The 21288-nt window shown below is 42.3% G+C and overlaps 1 protein-coding gene and 1 long non-coding RNA gene across 7 annotated transcripts in view; one reads left to right on the top strand and one right to left on the bottom strand.

The window, feature by feature from the left end:
• The window catches only part of SORCS3 (sortilin related VPS10 domain containing receptor 3), a 589476-nt gene that overhangs the window by 111108 nt on the left and 457080 nt on the right, over nt 1-21288 (bottom strand). For all 6 annotated transcript variants that reach the window (XM_042960443.1, XM_042960447.1, XM_042960446.1 and 3 more), the window contains one exon: nt 2422-2511. In XM_042960443.1, coding sequence (XP_042816377.1) covers nt 2422-2511 — 90 coding nt within the window. The remainder of the gene's footprint in view (nt 1-2421; nt 2512-21288) is intronic.
• LOC122231830 lies at nt 1219-7947 on the top strand. The gene is made up of 3 exons (XR_006209083.1): nt 1219-1291; nt 1529-1704; nt 7761-7947. It is a non-coding gene; the product is annotated as an uncharacterized LOC122231830 (long non-coding RNA).

The following is a 21288-nucleotide window of genomic DNA, read 5'->3' as shown; positions in this document are numbered from 1 at the left end:
GCTGGTGCATGCCTTCCTTGCCAAGCCGACACCCAGGAACTGGTTCTGGAGAACTCAGCACAAGGTTGCTGCTCCTAATAATGCCACTCGTTATTAATGGTGTTCATTTCATTCTCTGCAAAATACTCCGAGGCACGGAGTGCCCCAGGAGAGCGCGTTCTGAACAGACAGGCAGGGAGGAGAGGTGTGAGGGCAATGATGACAGGAGCTTCTCCTTGTTTTTGTTTTTTAAGTAAGAGGCCCAGCAGCAGCCGCAGCTCATGGAACAGCAACAACTTGCTTAAAAGCCATTTCCACTTTTAAACACTTCCACCCCCTCTGTCCTTACCTCCTCAGCCTAGGCTATGAAAATCTGAGCCAACGCTGGCTAATAAAGGGAATCGATAACCATCCAGCTATTTTCACAGCAGCCCTCATATTAATGAAGCTGCTGTGGATGAAGTTCTATAAAAGGGGCCGCACGGACAGTACTCCACCACAATAAACTGCCATGGGGTTGCTGATCGTTAATGGAGTGTCCCAGCGTTCTGATCAATTCCAGGCTTCATTTGTCCCCACCTGCAGCCACACTGCCCAGGGGAGCGAACTGTTTGTTTTCCTCAGAAGGCTGAGAATACATAAAATATGCACACAATACAGAGATGAAACAGGCCTTACACTGGAGATATGGTTTGGAAAGTTCCCAAAATACTTCTCTCCTGCTCCAATACACAGAAATCATCAAGTGACTGCAAGGGGTCTTTCTCCTTCAGAAAGAGCATGATTATGAACTTCCCCTTCCTCATCTTCTGCGAGCAGGGTACCACTTTCCTGCTTGGGTTTAGACCATCGGATGGGTACACCCTGCAACCACAAAGCTATATAATGGTCCCACTCAAACCCATCACAGAGAGGGTAGAGAAAAATGAGAAATTGATTCCCATGGTTCCTCAGGCTACTTTATACAGTCCCTGTTCATCTCATCAGCCTCTCCACCTCTCTCTCTGCAACCCAGTCTCTTGAGATGGTGTCTTAGTTTGTTGAAAGAATGATACTATCTCTTTTAAAATAGGGCCTATGCATATATGTTCTATTGGCTTCCCAACCCTTGCTTGCAGGGTTGACTCCTTAACCCTCTTAAATCAGCTTAAACATGACTGTCTTTAGGACACTTGTCCTCACTATCCATTTTAGGTAAGCTCCACTTATTATGTCACAATGGCGTTTGAGCTTCTATCCCCCTAACACTCCCTACACCTACAATTGCTTATTCAGTGTCTCTCTTCTCTCCCAGAATATAAGCTCCATGAAGGTAGGGACCATTTGCAGCTTACTTACTATTTTATCCACAGAGCTAATTTCATGCCTGGCACAGAATAAAAGCTTAAATGGGAGAAACGACAGTTCAATGGGTGAATAAAAGAAGGATCAAATGAATGAATGGATGCGAGCATGCATATATGAATGAATGCATGAATAAAACAACCAGCGGGTAGACAATTACCCACCTTCTTATTCCATAATCCCTCCCACCTCTGTATTCACTTAGCTTTTTTCCCAGCACCAGCCTACAGACCCTTTACATCTGATATGTGTCCACCCAGAGACTTGGCTTTTTCGCAGCTACAGTAGGTGATGCAACTGCATCCTGTCCATGTTCAGATTCAGGCTCCAAGATCCATCTTCTGCCAGAAGCCATCATTCACAAGGGATGGAGCCCACAGGGTAAGTTTTATAATTTTTCAATAGAGGAGTTAAAATGCCATTATCTGAGATTAACATTATAGTAAACTATTCCTATTTTAACTGCTCATAGTGGCAGAAGGGAGCAGAAAACAGGCAGTGCATTTATATTTAGCATTAAAATGCAGACAGAAGCAAGAGCACCACAAGACTCACCTGTGCACCTTTATGCATGCATATATATATATATATGGAGGAGGCAGAAAACAGGGGGCCATGCTGGACTGGGGAAAAGGCAATGGAGCTTCTGAGCTAGAAGCCCTGAGCTTTCTTTCCAGTTCCACCACTTGTATGTGTACACACACACACACACACACACACACCCCACATATCTGGGCTCCTGCCTAGGCCCTTCTGAGCCTGTCCCTCTATTTGGCAGTAAGGCCCTTGCAAGAGGGAGGAACGCCCAGAAGAGACTGAATACTAGCTCTCCTTTCCTTACGGCCCCTGGGAAATGGTTCCAGTCCCATACAGGATGTTTGAGACATAGGGAATCAAAGCTCTTGCCTACATAACCTACTGAAAAGGGAATACAGAACCCATGTTTGGGGACATAAGCAGAGGCCAGACCCCAGCAGTGGTATGTCAGGCTGAATGCCAGCTGTCTCCCAGGCAGAAATCAAACCTCCCCAGAGCCCAATATGGCAGCCTCTCCCTGCTGCTTTGTCTGGCAGGACCCAGGACAGAGGTTGTGCATACCTTGGGCAGTGAGTACTTGGGCAGCTTTATCTGGGCGAAGGCCTCTCTTCGATAGGACACGTAGTAGCTGGCTCTTCCACCAGTTGTTACCTGGATCACAGGGGAAACACAAAGAAGTCAGATGGGGCCAGGGGTCAGATTGGGCCAGGGGTCATGGCCAAGTTGAAAGTACTAGCTTCTCCATCAACAGCCACAATAGGTTTGTGATAACCTTTTAGAGAATAACCCTTGCTGGCAACACAGCACTGAGTTGCTCCCATGTCATGGCACGTAGACCACAAATGAGCAATTACAACAGTCTTTCCCAATGGTTGACACTTTCTATGAGAGCAGGGACTCTGTTTGGTCACTGTGCTCTGCATATATACACACCCAATAAGTATTTTTAGAAAACAGAAGCCATTACATGGGATGTACCCATGATCTCTTTATTCTGCCTTAAAAAACAAGTTTCTAATCCAATGCAGTCATGACATGATTGTGAAATGAATTTTTTTCTGATTCTAAATAATTACTATTGCTCAAAAACTCTTGTTACTTTGAAATTAATTTCACTTCTGATCTGAGCACATTTTTTTCCTTCCTATTGACAAATCTATGCACTAAGCAGGTATGCTTTGGCCCATTTCACATGCAAGTTATTTAAAGGAATCAAGGCTTAGAGGAAGAACTCTAGATTGGAAAGTGAGAAATCCTGGGTTTGAGTCCCAGCTCTGCTATCTGACAGCTGGGGGAGTCAAACTCTGTAATCATCTCACTTGGGAAGGATGGATTCTTAGAAGAGTCTGGAAACCACTTCAAGAAATGGTCTGGCCTGGGCTTGTTGAAAAGTCCTGCCAACATGGCACAGTTCTGCAGATGGCTGCTGTCAGCCCAATCGTCTTAACTTGGGGGGAATTAATATTCACAAGAGAAGATACCATAGACTGCTCAGAGAAAATAGCAGGACGACAATAGCAACCAGGCTGCTGTGCTGAGGAGGCAATTACTGGAGGCACCCACTCTGTTCTCACCAAGCACTTATTGGAGACGGGCCAGCCCTCCCAATCCAGTTGGAACGTGGTGCCCATCCACAGCGGGAGGTGCAGGGAGCAGAAATGTCACGCCCCTATTGAAAGCCGCCCATCGCTCCCCATCCAAGAGAGGGCATCTCCCACAGCTCCCCCTTGCTCTGCACAGATTGGGAGCCCACAAAGCAGACAGCGCAAGCTGCCAGGTGGAGCAAATGTTAGAGTCTGTGGGGAGGCAGAACCTTGTAAAAAACTCGGTGCAAAGACAGGCTGTGAATCAAGAGGAGAGACTGATTTTGTCCCCACTGTTCAATGCTATCCCTACATCTCTATTTCCTCATTAGAGCCATTCATGTTTTGTATTCCAGGACTTTGGGGTTTTGTTGTTGTTGTTTAATTTGGGTTTTTGTTTGTTGATAAAGACATCTGTTCTCAATCTATATTGTGCTGCACTGGTTTAGAGATGGGGTGTTCACATATTAAGATCAATGAGTTGTTGAGTAGTCTTTTCCTTTTTAAATCTCAACTGCATAGAACAGATTAAAATGTAATCTTTGGTACTAAACACACAGTCACCACTAGTCCTTGCTTGATCCTATTTGTGTGTTTCATTTCATTTATTTATGTTTTAAATTCCAGTCCAGTTAAAATGAGGTGTTATGTTAATTCCAGGTGTATAATATAGTGATTCACCAATTCTATATATTCCTCAGTATTCATTATAAGTGTCCTCTTAATCCCCTTCACCTATTTTTTTAAAAATTTTTTTAATGTTTATTTATTTTTGAGACAGAGAAAGATACAGTATGAACAGGGGAGGGTCAGAGAGAGGGAGACACAGAATCTGAAGGAGGCTCCAGGCTCCGAGCTGTCAGCACACAGCCTGACACGGGGCTCGAACTCACGGAGTGTGAGATCATGACCTGAGCTGGAGTTGGATGCTTAACACAGTGAGCCACCCAGGTGCCCCTCCCCTTCACCTATTTTACCTGTCCACCCAGCCACCTCTCCTCTGGCAAACATCTGTTTGTTCTCTATAGTTTGTTCTGTTTTATGGTTTGTCTCTTTCTTTCCTCTTCATTTGTTTTGTTTCCTAAATTCCACATAGGGTGAAATCATTTATTTTCTCTGACTTATTTCATTTAGCATTATATCCTGTGGATCCATCCATGTTGTTGCAAATGGCTAGATATCATTAATTTTATGGCTGAGTAATATTCCATTATATATATAATTATATATATTTTAGATATATATATATATACATTATATATATATATATATATATATATATATATATATATATATCACTTCTTTATTCATCTACTGATGGACACTTGGACTACTTCCAGAATCTGGCTGTAATAAACATAGGGGTGCATATTATCTTTTTGAATTCGTGTTTTAATTATAAATTATAAAACCAACATATGTATACCTGTCAACCTGAGAATTGGAATTGTAGTGTTTGAACTTTAGCTACATCAGAATCACCTAGAAAGCTGTTTAAAACTCAGACTGCTGGGTCCCACCTATAGAGTCTTTGAGTTCATCAGCCAGGGGTAAGGTCCAAGAACTGTCTTTTCTAATGAGTTTCCAGATGATGCAAATGCTGCTGGTTTAGGGGACTCACTCTAAGCAGGTCAGAACCAGAACTTCAAATGACAACTGACATACACCTCTGTGACTCTGTGCCTTGCACCTGTCCTGAGACCCTTGCCTCCCTCTTAGATGTAGCTACTGTCCTCATTTTGTGTTGACAATGATGATAAAGTTTTATTTTAGGGGAAATTCCTGTTACATGAAATTAGTCATTTTAAAGTGTACAATTCTTGGGGCACCCGGGTGGCTTGGTCAAGCATCTGACTCTTGATTTTGGCTCAGTTCATAATCCCAGGGTCATGGGATTGAGCCCTAAGTCTGGCTCCACACTACACATGGAGCCTGCTTAAGATTCTTCCTCTCTCCCTCTGCCCCTCTCCCCAGCTTGTGTTCTCTCTCTCTCTCAAATTAAAAAAATAAAAAATAAAGTGTACAATTCAGTAGCATTTAGCACATTTGCAATGTTATATAACCACTATCTAGTTCTACAAGTCTTCCATAACCCCAAAGGAGACTTGATACACAATGATGAAGTTTCTAAACCCCAAAATATATGCTCCGGTCACTTATCATATGCTTAAAAGACAGTTCTCTCTGGGACACCCTGAACATCACCAAACTTGCCTTGGGGAAGGAAACTGGCATCAGAGTAGGCTAGTCCTGTCAGTGAATGCCAGCCAGAGCTCAGCAATGAAAAGAAGGTTCTCCTAAAAAGACCCAGTGGGCTCCCGAGGGAACAAGATGAGAGCATTGCCAAGCCTCTGATAAGCACTGCACTGGGTCCCTTGCGGTTTCCAAATCACCAAGAGCCAAAGGAGAACAGAGTGGTCCCCTCGTTAGGGTGATCAACCCCACCAACTCGGGAACTCAGTCTAGCCATTCCTGATACAGCCCTGCACAAGCACAGATTCTCTCTCTCACAAGCTCACACATACAACCTGGGAGACTTTGTGCTTGAGTAATCAAAGATGGAGATTACACTTCAGATACACAATGGGATGGTCCAAACTACTAAGGGGCTGATAAAGCCCCAGGAGCCCAGAGGTTGTCCCACTTCCAAGGATATCAGAAAATCTTCCAGTGATACCAAGACGACTCCTGCAGTTATGCTTTTGTCCTGGTGATATCCTTCTCTGTACCTACTGATAGCCGGCTGATGGTTTCACGTCACTGTACCACCTATGAGATCATGGAAGGATTTTGGATGCCACCAGTTCATTACAATTTCTCTCCTCTCAACTTTTCAACCCTATTCTTCCTATTTCTACAGCCCTTTCAACATTTTTTCTGATGGTACACATATTCCTATAATCTTCCCTCCATGTCTTATTATACAGTTGCAACCTCCCTGATTCCTAGGCAGTGCTGGTCTTGTGGCAAATGATTAGTGAATACGTAATAATAAGAGTAATGACACAACGGTCATTGATTGAGTTCATCTACCATGTTCCAGAACTGCATGTAGCCGTTATATAAATTATCTAATTCAATTCTCATGACAACCTTTCAGAGACTATAAGGTACTGACTGACTTGCCCAAGATAAGACAAATTGGAACCTGGCAAAGTTTGGCTCTAAACCTGTTCTCCTCCTCCTGTGATTGAGAAGGGTCTCCATTCATCTTACCTCGCTATAACAATACATTTTCCTGACTCCAAGGAAACATATTTTTATTTTTTAAGAAACATATAAAAATCTCTGTAATTGGCACATGTATATATGTTTAGTATTCTTCATATTCCCAGAAAATCTGTGATGGCATTGATGACATATCTTAAAAATGATGTCTTCATAGAAGAGAAGGGGTGAGGTAATAAAAACAAGATTGATAATTACTACCATGCAATGAAACCTTGTTACATAGAAAATGGTACAATAAGCAGTTTAAACACCATCCCTCATTTGAGTCTAATTACATATTATATAATGTACAGAGCCTCCACAGGTCAGGACGAGATTGTTACAATCTATGACTCCAGCCTATGCCCGAGCCCTTAATTATGAATAAGTGTATCCCCACAATGTCAGGCACAGAGCAGGGCTCAATACCTATTGACTAACGGAATAACAAATTGTGGGGATTAAGGAGCTCAACCAGAGACGCTTTTGAGTTTGATTTCCTCCATTATTTAGTGACTAAACCATGGATGTAGAGAACTCTCCATTCCCACCCAGCCTCTAGATGGTTGCAGGAACTTATCTCTAGCACTCCTCCTTGGGAGCAAAATCCTCACAATGTTGGGATGATACAAGCTGATGCATTTGCTGCCTCTCCAATACTATTTGCACAGCTCTCTGGCAACCACACAAGAAAAGAATAAAGTTTAGCGACTATTAATCTATTTTGATGAACTTTTCTCTTCCTTACAAGCAAATCTGCTGGCATTGTAAATCCCAGAGATTATTACCACTTTCCTTTTCAGTGACACCTTTTATTTTACATATGATGAATGTCATCCAATTATTTGCTCTGGGCCCATCCGTCATGCTAAACACTGAATTAGCTGGGTCTTTTCCTCACTAATGACTGGCTCGTTAATCTGATTTTCTGGATTTCCATTTTACAGGTTTAATTGGGCTCCTGGCCAGTGAAAATGATTCCTTTGGACAAATGCACTGGCCATTAAATACATCTATCTCTTCTGACTTGTTCCCATTCTTGCTGTAACCAAGTCTAACCTGACATATCCTTTATTATTTTTTTTTTTCATTTCTCCTTGCTTTTAGATGATGGCTTGCCCTGGAGGAGAGGAAGAAATCTGCCAAAAAAAGAAAAAAGAAAAAGGAACCAAAGGGCCTTGAGTATGTTGAGCCTGTTTCTGCCATAGATAGAAGAAAACTTATATCTCTAGAACTCATAAATGGGCATGGTAATCTAAAAAGAGAAGCAAAAATGAACATTTTTGAGTGTCTACTATGTTGGATGCTTTACATTCATGATATTATTTAATATCCACACTATTAATTACTACTATGATGATTGTTAGTGAAGCTATTAGTACCCTACAAGGCATAAATATTCATAGCATAACATTCTCTGAGTCTTTACTACATGCCAAGCACTGTCCCTATGTACATACTGGCCTTCTCTCTTACATTCAGGTGAGAAATTGACAGGTGCAGAAGTTATGCAACATACTCAAAGACACACAGCAAGTAAATGGTGAAGCTGGAATTTGAACTCAAATTTATCTGACTGTCAAGCCCATGCTGGTCCTTCAGGCTGTGTCAGGTTTCCAAACTTCTGGGGTGGGGAATGGATCCCATGTCACTTGACTTCCAAATTTCCCAGGTAAGATGCCTGCCAACAAAGCAGATCCTTTTATGTGAGGGATCGTAATAGTTTCCCAGCCTTGAGACATCACTGCTCTGTTGTTGGACCGGAGTGAACAGTGCTGCTCCTGGAACTTGTGACTAGGAGGGGCCACAGCGGAAACAAACTGGGCTTGCACAAGAAATGAAGGAAATGGCACTTAGAAGGTGTGTCGACTAGAGGACCTTGCTGGCCCCACGCAATGTGAATAACCAGCCTAAGTAAGAGGAGTGGCCACCTCTCCAGGTACATGTTAGTGACTTCCCACACAGCCTCTGCAGTGCTTCTTCCTCCTTAAAGAAACAAAAGTGGACCACACAGTTGTTAGGATGCACAATTAACTTTTCCAATTTCTTTGCTCATTAATTCTATTCAGATTATTTGAAATAAATCTTGACATTGTTAGGCCTTTCTCTTCCTCTCCACCTACATATTTCCTTCAAAGATCACATTTCTCTTTCAAGAACAAAGAAGCAGGATGCTGACTGCTGGACCACAAGAGTTGATAAAGAGCCATAAGTCTCATCAGGAAGTTGCTCTAAGCATCGGGAGGGCCCTGAGGGCTCCTGCACGGCAGGTTATGTTGACTTTGCCACCCTAAGCTCATTTTCCAAAAATGTTTTGCTAAGGCACCACACTACGTGTCTGAATCAAAACTGTGAGATGGCACTTGGAATAACACGGCATCTTACCAGCAAGTTGTCTCCTCTGCTAGACCATTTGATGTTGAATTTAGTGTTTGTCAAACTGGTGTTTGCTCATTTTATGTCCTGGAGGCTGTGTGATATTAATGTAATATGCAGTTTTATCTGCCTGTTTCTAGAAAGAGTGGGTCTATTACCTACTACACATACACTGTGCTGAGGTTGAACTCCTTTGAAACAGATTTGCACATAAAATCTTTTATTGGGCCCCTAACATAATAAAATCTTTTACTAGGACCCTAACATAACAGCCCCAAAATAACCTCACTGAGAACGGATTTCGAGTAAGATAGTTGGCATTGAAGCCAATATTGTTCTCTCAGTTTGGTGTGTGTGTGTGTGTGTGTGTGTGTGTGTGCGTGTGTGTGTAGTATAGGGGAGGTGTTGGAGGGGAGATGTATACTGAGGTTGCCAGCACACTTGTCAGCCAAAACATATTGATAAACAATTGCCACCTTCCCCAACCCTACTAAGAAACTCCCTGGAACCTTCACTGCCCATTTGGAATGATAGTAAGGGAGAGAAAAGGTGGTGAGTTGGAAAAGCATGGGATAAAGACCTTGTGTCTACACCACACACAGCACTAGAAGAGGAATCAGCATGCCTGACTCTGAGCCTGTTTGTCAAATACCGTAAAGGATCTGGACTTGATAAGTTTCCAATTACATATTTTCAAAGAGGACTCTTCCTCTTATTTTTTAGCATTTTACTACTTTGGTTGGGATCCTAGACCTGTGTTTAAATTCTGCTTCTGCCACTTGCTGGTTTGGTAACTTTGGACAGGTAATTAATTTAACCTTCCCAATTTTTCCTTCTAGAAAATGGAGACATCAGTACAACCTATTAACATGTTATTTTGAGGAGTAAACACAGAACACCATGTAAAGAGCTTTAGCCCCAAAGCTGGCACACAGTAAATGCTCATTGTATATGACTTGTCCCTGCTGAGCTAGAGGTACAGAGACCTGCACCAGTATAACATCGTGGGGGCCTAATGGGGATTGACCATGACCATAGTGGCAGTTTATATATACAAACTGGAGGCTTCAGGAAGTGCTGGGCTAGCCACATTGTGCACCTGGTCAGGGATAGAGGACTGAAATTCTTCTTGTTGCCCTCAGGCAGGATAACTTTATGGAGAAGACACCTATGGAGACCACAAAGCCAACATGGTCTATGCCAGAGATTGAACCATTAAAGGTTGCAAGCTTTATCTTTGTGTTCTGGCTTTCATGACTTAGAGGGAGGACAAGAAGTTCTTGGAATTCCCATAAGACCCTTCAGGATGAAAGTCCTTTGCCTTCCCTCTTTTTCTTTCTTTTTTTTTTTTTGCAGGGGGTGGGGATATAAAAAGGCAAAGGTAAGTGTAGAAATAAAAAAGAACAGATATGGACTTGAATTGTTGTCTTGGAGCACAAAAGTTGGGAGTATCAAGATGTTCAAGATCAATATAATAACAGCTAAAAGCTAAAACCTAGTCCATCTACTTTGTCCCAGAGCTTCATTAAAAAAGAAAAAATCACTACTCATGGAACCTCTAAAGAAACATGTTAAAACTCATTACCAAAACATCTGCTCCTTCATCTCTAGGGAATGGTCCTGTTCCTTGTGGACTGTGAGTTTAATATGATTTTGTAAAAGATGGGACTGAGGAGGCTAGAGCAGATATTACAAGGAGACTTGCTTCTATCATCTTCCTACCCTTATGTAAGTTTTCTCTTCAACTTGAGACCTCACGTCACCTGTTTCCTTTGCACAGGTAGATGCTATGAGGCCAATTCATTGGCTGAAATCTTCCCAGGCCAACACCAGCCTCTGTCTTTTTTTCTACTATTCCAGAATTTTAGAAAATAAAAACAAAACAGTGGGAAAGGAGAAGAAGGAAGAAGGGTGTAAGGTGCTGGTGTATAGAACATCTGTCTTTCTAGTTTCAGCTTAGCCAGGTATCAGACAGGCAATTTTGGCATGGTAACTAATCTCTTGGAGTTTCAGGGTTATTGTTCCATAAAAAGGGAGAAAATAATTACCCTTCTCTTAGGGAGAAGAAAATGAGATAACAAAATGCTATCATGTAACTGTAAAGTGTTCTACAGCTATAACGATGAGAATATTATAAGTGACCTGTGGTATGTACCTAAAAACCCAAAGATCTTAGAAGTATTTGCACTGGGAAATTGCTATAGACTGAATGTTTGTTTTCCCCCAAAATTCCTATGTTGAAACCTAATCCTAGATGTGATGGTCTTTGGAGGTGGGCTCTTTGGGAGGTGATTAGGTCATTAGGGTGGAACCCTAATGAATGGGATTAGTGCCTTTATAAGAGACCCCAGCAAGCTCCATTTGCCCTTTCTACTATGTGTCTATGAACTAGGAAATGGGTTCTCTTTACCCACCAAATCTGCTGTTGCTTGAGTTTGGACTTCCCAGCATCCAGACCTGTGGGAAATACTCTGTTATCTGTACATAAGATTCTATTATATGCTATATCTGCTGCAGCGGTCTGAACAGACTAAGACCGAAATCAAGCTGATGATCCAAATACCCAATCTATTGATTGTGTGGGGGCACTGAAATTTCCCAATTAGGCTATAGCTATCCACAGACCAATGGGGAATAAGGAATGTGAGAAGAGAAGCAAGAAATGGATGGGCAGAGATATAGAACAGAAGTGTATTCAGCCACACAAGATGAATGGCAGGCATATAGAGCCACTTAAAGAATGATTAATTTTATTGATATGCTCAAGATATTTTACATAACATAAAAGGGCATAACAAACAAAGTCATTAATTTTCTAGCTAAGCAGGGATGCTTCTTTGGGACGTGGGATTTCCAGACGGTCTTAGAAATATGTGTGGGCTGCTAGATATGACGGCAAAACTTCACCAACATGGGATTTGCGTGCCTCATGAGTGAGGTTTGGGACAGCAGTGGACAGATTTAAGCCATCTGTCAAGCTTTTTCTCAAGAAACACTGCCACCTCCCCAAGAGAGCCATGAATATTTGTGAAATGCCACCTGCTACTTGGAGCCTCACCATTGCACTCCGCATGTCGTGCTGCTCTCGTCCTCCAGCAGAAGCACCACCACTGGAGAGTCAAGCTCTGTGCTCACACTTTGGATGCACTGCGTGCTCTCATGCACAATGACCACACAGAGAAGATACTATACAGCCTCTCTCAGTACTTAGCATCCATGTCATAACAATATTTGTAGGGTATGCTCTGCTATGCATTAGTTTTATTATTTGACTGAACCTCATTTGGTCAGAGCACAACCCTTTGAGGAAGGTCTCAGTATATTCCCATTTTAGAATTAAGGGGTCTTACTTTAGGTCACCTCGTTACTAAATGGTGAGTCTCAAAGCCAACCACAGAACTTCTGACTTGAAACCCCAGGCCTTTTTCACATTGCCAGGCTGCTTCAGACTGTGTGTGTTGAGTCAAGATCAGAAAAACACGAAGTGGAGATAATTGCATGGGTTTTCACCAGTGGGTCGTGATTTTACATTAAATAATCCTTTGAGTGTTTGGCAACACCACAACATGGAAAACCAGAGGCGATAAGAGAGTGTGCTTCCCTGTGGGAAATAGAGAAGCAGATTACAAGATGTTCTTCCCCACCTACTGCTGACTCCACATACTAATTAAAGGTCTGGCCAAACTCACATTATTCCTTGAACATTGCTCATGTTTACACATCTCATTATGGATACTGGCTCCAATTCTACCATATGTTACATTTATCAAAACATATTCAGCACTTTTGTGCCCAGGCTGTATCAGGTACCATGGGAGTCATAGGACTGTGACCTCATGGACTTCACCATTTCTCTGTAAAAACAAGCCTAGCATAGAAGATATACAAATGGCTATAGAACACCATAATGCTATGGTACCCTGAGCAGGGTGAAGGCTATGTGCCACAGAAGAAAGAAATACCAGCTCAGAACCACAGTAATTTACTCCACTTGTTTTCATGCTCTGTACAGAAGTACTAAAAAATCAGTGCACATACAACATGCACACACACATACATAGAGTATATACATATATATGCACATAAAGTATATACATATATATAGAGTATATATATATATATGTACATAAGTGTATAGTGAATACAAATATATATATAAAATATATGATATATATATATATATATATATATATATATATATATATATACACACACTGTGCAGCTCCACTTTACTCGTAAGTAAAGTGAAATGCACAGGAACATACAGCTCCAAAGTGGCAGAGCCTGAATTTGAACTTGGCTCACACATATTACACATACACACACACACACACACACGGAGGATTTGAACTTGGCATATATACATACACACACACACATACACACACACACACATATACATATGTTTTCTGTTTGTTGAATGGGATGATCGATTTGAGGATGGAACACTAGAGAAACCAGGATATAGCTGAAGTGTTCTATTTAATCAAGGGAGGGATGGAAAGAAAAGGTGGGGATAAGGTGGGGATGGATCTTGAAAGAAGAAAAAGATCACAGCAAATCTGAAGGGGTTGCAGGAGGTGAAATCTAAGAAGGCGGGTCACTGGTGGTCGGTTCCAGAAGAGGTGCTTTGGAGGAATGCCAAGAAACAGTGGGTGTGTGTAGGTTTTATTAAGTGTTTTTTCTGTGCAGTATCTGACACAAACACTCTGCTTCATTTTTGCTTGACATTTCCAATAAAAAGTCTACACCACACTGCTCAATAATCTTTTTAAGATTTTATTTATTTATTTGTTTCTCTTTGCAGAGGTGGTTCATATCAAGAACATAGTTCTGCTTCAAGAAAATACTCAAGACTTATAGCTGGGTTACCAGAAATTCATTTTTCTGAAACTTTCAGCCCTTTGTTTAGTTCTTTGTTGGGAAAATTAACAAAGAGCCTTGCATCAGGAGCCTAGATATGGATTCCAAACCTCCCTCACCCCTACTGGCTATTATGGATCTTTGGGAAAAGCACTGAGCTGCTTCTGGACCTCAGTTTCATCCTCAAACAGGTAAGGCACACTCACAACATATAGGCCCAACACGTGCCAGACACAAAGCAGGGACCCAAAACTGTCACACCTCTGTGTTCTTCATTCCTTCACATCCTAGGTCCTGGTGTCCTCGGCATAAGGATCTTCTTCAACTCTTATATCCTAAGATTCTATGCTGCCAGTTTATTTTGTGCTCATTAAATGACCCCACAAACACGTTGTAGGCTGCTACTTTGTGTTAAAGGTTTCTGCTCTTACTTAACTGCCCCTTACATTGTTCTTGACCCAATTGCCTCAAAATGTAAGAACATTTAGGTTGTGACTCTCATTTAAAAAGCAGAACAAGTGTACTGGTATCAGACAGCCTGGGTCAAAATCTCTGCTCCACTCCTTACTAGCTGTGTGGTCTTAGGAAAATGACTTCACCTCTCTGTGCCTCCCGAGAGAAATGGAGGTAAGAGTAGGATTTACCTCATAGGATGTCATAATGCCCAAATGCATTAATACTATGCCTAGCTCACACTAGCCACTCAATAAGTGTTAGCTCTTACTATTATATGAAATTGACTCCCCAAGAACTACAGATTATGCAGTAAGAAAATTAGCCAGGAGGTAAAAATCACGGAAGAATGTTAAAGGACAAATCTTAAGTAAGGAAATGCTGAGAATCACAGTATTTCTTATACAGAAGGGCTCCGTATAAGGTTCAATCAACTCCACAAGGACTCATACCAGACGTTTCAGAGGAAGGAAGCCACCACTTCCACGCCTTCCCTCCCACGCACACACAGAATACCTAAGAAGCAATTACACAGCAGAACGAAATAATAAACACAATCGTATTAACAGCACTTTGATTATTTCTCCATCCTGCAATCTGGAAGCAATCGCCACCTGGGGCAGGCAGTAAAACCGCAGGCGTTTATTCCAGAGAATCGGACAGAAGGCCTGGGGTACGGCAAGCAGATTCTCCACTCTAATTGGGTTCGGTAGGGTGGTGGAATCACCACTGCGCATTTCAACAAGGTGTGCCTCCCTTCCCAAAACATTTTTCAGAGGAGGAGGTGGAAGCGATTCTGCCTGGCCTCTAGAGGTTGCAAGGCTCCAGGGAGAGGGGAAGTGGCTAAGTTCATGGTCCCATCACACACACGCTGGATTAGAGAAAAACAAGGAAGGAGAGAATGGAGATTAAAGACAGACCATTTGAAAGCCCAAGAGCCCGGAGAGGGAAAAGCCAATCAATTTCTTTTTTTTTTTTTTCTTTTTTCTATTTCACAACAGATGTTTCACTTGCAGTTCCAAATCTAATAGCAGTTGGTGTAGTAAAGATGAAATAGTTGGAGGAAGAAAAAGAGAGAGCTAAAAAGGAAAGGAGGGAGGGAGTCAGGCTGGCAGAGGAGAAGTGAATCTCCAGTGCCTCCCTGTCCTTGTAGGCTTCCGGTCTCTGGCTTCTGCCCACTGGGGACAGGCAGCGTGTATCCCTGTCTCCCCTGCCCTATGGTTCTCCTGGGCTCCTGCAAAAGCAGCCCCCTGCCTGCAAGCATCTCTCACCAGGAAGGCAGGGGTAATCAGGCCCATCCTTCAAACATCTTCATTCTATTACGTTCATAACCGGCTTCTAATGTTCTGTTCGATAGATGTGGGGCCGACCAGACCAAGCGCTTGAACAGCTGCTCAGGCCATGGAGCTATTCTCTGTGCCATTGATCACAAAGACAAAAATCAATCCTGGCTAAGGAGAAAGAAGTTAAAAATAAATTGCTGGGATTGATTTCTGTTCAGACCTTCTGACTCCCAGTTTAGAAAGGGGGAGGGAAGAGTGCATGTGGATGCACCGGTCATGAAATCACTTCATATGTCCCAATCTCAAAAGCAAAATCTGGAGATATTTTACACACACACACACACACACACACACACACACACACAGGCATGTCTGCACATAGTTTTCTTCTAATTTATGCTCTTATTTTATTTTTGCCTCCCAATAACTATCAGAGATGAGAATCCATGTAAATCATAAACTCCCAGGAGAAGAGGGCTGGGTTTGTCTCATTTGCTACAAGATCTCCAAAGTGGGGTCCCATGCTTTGTGGACTGTAGTAACTCCAGAGATATTTATTGAGGGACTGAGAGAATAGATGAATTAATGAAGTGTCTTCTTTTCTATGATTGGCTCTTGCAATTATGTTTATGTCATCAATTATCAATTGTTGATAATTATCAATTGATAATTATCAATTATTATGTTTATGTCATCAATTTATCACAGCATGTAATTATTTTTCTTCTTCAGTTTTGCATAGGTATTATCTCTCTCACTAGACTACAAACCCCCTTATGGCAGGAACTTTTACTTGTTTGCTTTTTAATTTTTGACCTATTGTACCGCCTCTACCTTGTGCCCTTAGTAGATGTATGTGAAAGGAAAGGAGGAAAGGATAGTTCAGCAACTCTGTAAAGGGATGGGCTGCAACCTAAATATTTTTTGTTTTCATTCCAACACTGAAGAAATAACTTGGGAAATACTCCTGAATAACAGTCACCAGCCCATGTTTAACTAAATGGAGCATCCTGTAGAGTGAGCAGACTTCTGGAACTGCACCATTAGAAGGGAACTCTGGAATCATATACTCCATTGCCTTCCCAACTGGATTCTACGGAGTTTGGGAATCCTACAGTGATGCCTTGGGAGTGTCCAAAATGGATGAAGAAGAGGCTGAGTGGGTAGGGGAGCTCCTATAGCCCCTGACCCTCTTTAAAGTAGATCATTCCCTTGTATCTGTTTTGCATCTTGGAATTCCTTGGAAAGGTTGTATGAAAAGCAGTCCCCACTGTTAAGAACCACAACAACAAAAGGTTAAGAGCTCTTCTTGGATGCAATTCTTTCTTTTTGTGACAAGGAAACTGAGCTCTAGGGAGGAAAGGTGGTGGTCCAATGTCACCGAGTGAGTTAATGGTGAGAACAGACTTACATCTAGCAATGCTGTACTGCCCACCCCCACATCCCCCACCAACCTGCACCCCCATCTGGTGGCAAACTGTCTCCTGCCATGGAAGGGTCTCTTCCTTAGAGCATTTGCTGCTCTGACAATTAGACTCCTCAAGTCAATTCTCTGCTTGAAGACCTAGCCTGAGCCTTGCCTTCTCCAGGAAAGTATCTCTGATCATATCATGCCTCATGGATCTCCCTCACTCTGAGAAATTGCCTAGCACTTTCTCAAGAGCTTTTGAACATTGCTCAGAGAGAGTGTCAGGCCATGTAGTCCCACTACCACACCTAGTCTGAAACAGAATGAGGACAACATTGTCAGTCTTGTTTACCAATATATTCCCTTCGTTGAGAACAACAGGAACATATCAAGTGCTCAACGAATGGTTGTTGAATGAATGAATGAATGAATGATCAACACTTCTGTCTCAGACAGAACCTCTCACAGCCCTGGGTACATAGTAGGTGCTCAATCAAATTAAGCTATGATCAGCCAATGGCTCCGCCACTTTTAAACTCCAAAAAGACCTTGTTCTGACTGACCATGAGGGCTTTCAGAATCAGATCCTTAAAAGTTGCTTGCAGAAATCCAAAGCATTTGTTTACCCCATTAGCTAGCTATGGAGTTAAAGGCAGAGCTATTAAAAATTGTAAAAACCGAAACTCTGAAATAAATAGATATGTATCCTCGTTATAATGGTAATGGGGAGAGGACTGAGTTTAATAGTCTGCTTCTCAGTCCACAGCCCAACTGTCTTCATTATCGGCACTGTTGTTTTTACAATACAATTATCTTTAATAGGAGAAGGCCCCAGAAAAGAGATCCTCCTGGGAGCTGTGCTTTAGAAGAGGGGGTATTGGGAAATTGCTGGGACTTAGAAAGGGAAGGACAATGGGGAGACCCAGCTGGGTCATGACTCAGTAGCTCCTCTGTACCCCAGAATGGAACTCAAGAGAAGCTGTGCCCAGAAACACACAATGGAAACTGGATAATTCATGGCAAGAGGTACATGGTAAGTGGGGAAGGCTGGAGAAAGTGGAGCTGGGGATGGTAACTATGATTAACCATGCTGCCACTCCCCCTCCTCTGCACCCTAGTGATGAGTGTTTGAATAATCCTCTAAGTGCATGTGAGGGACGACTCTCAGAGGTTCAGGCATGATTACATTGTACTGAATCCCATTAAGCCCTTCTTTGGTTAATGGTGCAGAAAGTTTCTGATCTGAAACAAAATTGAAACAGATCCTGACAAACAGTCCACTGAACAAGGAGGGAGTAAGGCTTTCCTGCCCCTTGTGTCCACCAAGAATGGGACAACAGCTGCCTCTTTTTTACCTGTACAGTCATCCGGAAAAGTTTCTGGGAACACCAGCTACTTGGTGCTAATGCAAACATATTCCAATTGGGAAAATGAAATGAGAAACAGATCGCTGTCCTCTTTTGTTATCCCTTATGAAGCCAGACAGCTCTGATGTCCATATCCTGACTCTGCCATCTACTGAGCTATAGGACAAAGGGGGATTCTCTAACCCTCTCTGAAATTCAGTTTCCACCCTTAAAAACTAAAGAGAATAATATCCATCACACCAAGATCCTGGGAAGATTAAAGTAGAATTAAAGAAAAGAAAATGCACACATAGCAGACATGCATTTGGCATGAAATAAACATGAGACACAACAAATAAACTGTGACAACAGTTTCAGTTTGCTGACTGGTGGGTAATAACTGGTGGTGTGGCGAGGTGGAAACCGCATTCTGAAGCATCACTGCTTTGGAAACGGGAAATTACAGATTTTCCAGTAGTGGAGGAGACTGAGAGGTGTGTGGCCGATCTCATTCTTTTGGGCTGAATTACAGAAACACTTGTGGTCCCCTGGACAACATATCCACTTTCCAGGCCAGCATTCACAGGCTGCACCTAATCATATGAGGCTCCCGGATAATTAAACACCATGAGCGCCACCCTTCCTATAACATACACTGCACAGCATACACGCCACGCCACCACTCTTCCTTCTCATGCCCATGGAGACACTACTAATTAACGGCAACAGTCTTTCCTACTGAAGCACGACAACACAGCCTTCTATGCAGCTATTAGTAATTACTCAAAGGTGATACACAAAATGGAAACAATTCGACACCCTGGGGCCAGACATATCCCATCCATGTACTACTAGAAAAGCAAAAACCTGTGTTATAATATGGGGCAAATTACAGAACAATTCGCTGAGATTAAGGGAAAACATTCCTTGCTATGCTGGCCTAGTAAATAACAGTATGTAACTTTCACAGAGCCTCGGCAGATCTCCTGGGAAATAAACAAGTCGTCACCATTTATTAGGGACATGCACAGCAAAGCTCTGAAAGGAGCAAAAAGACACCAAGCCGAAAGGATTGATGGGCATTCTGTAAATAAAGAGCCCCTCCTGGAGCCTCTCTGTCTCAGCAGGAGACACTGGGGAATCATCAGCATCTGGATGGTAATTGATGCCACGCTGTAAGAGTCAATGAGACAGGATTGCTCAGAGAGCACAGGAAGTGAACAGAGAAGAGGAACCTATGAAAAGCTCTGAGAACAACCCATATTTCAAGGGTAGGCAGAGGAAGAGGCACCTGTTTAGGAGAGGAAGAAGATGCTAGATGCTGGAGAAGTAGGAGGAGTAGCTGAAGCACACATTGTCAAAGAAGCAAGGGTGAATGTGCTTCCAGAACGAAGCAGCAGCCAAGAGACCCCAGTGCCGCAGACGGGTCAACTAAGTTAATTATCAAGAGGTGTTGTCTAGATATAATTCAGAGACATCTTTGATGAACTTGGCAAAAGTAATTTCAATGGAGTGGACAAGGAGCAAGTCAGTCTCAAGTGGGTTAAAGAGAAGGAAATGAAAAAACGGGACAATGAATATAATATAGATAGCTCTTAAGAAATCTGCTTGCAGATGAAAGATGGGACATTTATAGACAGCAACATGGGATTCAAAGAAAGTTTTCTTGTTTTTTTTAATTTAAAGATAGTAGATATTTAAAAATATTTAAATACTGATGGGAAGTCTGAAACAGGAAGGAATATTGAAGAGATAGGGGAAGAAGGATAATGGGTAAAGCCAGGTCCCTGAGAAGTCAGAAGGGATGGGATTGGGTGTCTGGATTGAGAAATTTTATATAGGCATGAAGAGGATTCTTTTTACTTTTCTTGGATAGTTCGATCTATCCACATACTAGATACATAGTAAGGACTCCATAAATTTGAGGGTTTTTTTTTTTTTTTTTAGTTTCTTTGAGTTGGGTTCCATCTGCCTTGAAATGTAGAGCCTGAGACCAGGGCTTCTTTGCAGGTAGTACTTGTTGTTTTCTGTGGGAGGCTCTTTTGTCTGTTTGTTTGCTTGAGTTTGAGAAATGATCCTAGGGAACAGATGTGGCAGAACTAGAGAGTGGAAAACAAGGAGGGAGAAAAAGCCGTCCCAGGGAGTGTCACTCAACTGGTTATTACTATAAGTAACTAGGGCCCAAGCCCACTGGGGACACTCTAAAGACCCCTAGAGAACAAGGCTCAGTATCGCCCTCCTGACACAGGAAGAGAGGAGTGAGTATCCACTGGCTCCTGACTCCTATCAGTCTAATTGTCCAGGAGGGTCTTGACACCTTTGCACCTCAAGGTTTGTACCTGCATCAGGATGGCTAAGGGGTCTCTCATAAGTATCCCATTTAGGGAGGAATCAGCCCGGAACAAAAAGCAAGAGGTTCACAGTGCAGCTGAGGCAAGGTGACATCAGGCCACCTGTGTGCACAGCTAGCTGCGGAGCAAACAGGAGCCAGAAGGACGTGAGATAGGACCTTTGCGATGCCCAGCACGAAGATCAACTAAGCATCATGACCTTCACAATCAGGTTGCTCATTTGTTTTTGTACATGGAAGCATTTCAAATACTAACAGCAACTTTTACATCAAGCCACTAAAATCATTGCCTGTACAGGAGACACATCCCAGCAACATGCTATTTAAGGATCTTCCATTAGCGCTGGCTGTTGAAAACAACTCACTTAAGATTCTGAAAGCGCTTCAAGAATATTCACCTGAAGATGTCTTTATTGAATTTCTTTTGAAGATGGTGTCTGCAACTCTTTCATTTTCCTTTAAACTCCTGTGTTGTAAATGTGTCCCTAATGATGAGATTGCTATTTATTTAACATTCAAATCTCTCCCATTAAGGCCAAATTAACATCATTTAAAA

This window comes from Panthera tigris, chromosome D2 (genome assembly GCF_018350195.1).
Source record: "Panthera tigris isolate Pti1 chromosome D2, P.tigris_Pti1_mat1.1, whole genome shotgun sequence".
Classification (NCBI taxonomy): Eukaryota; Metazoa; Chordata; class Mammalia; order Carnivora; family Felidae; genus Panthera; species Panthera tigris.
This window is presented reverse-complemented; position numbering and strand designations above follow the sequence as displayed.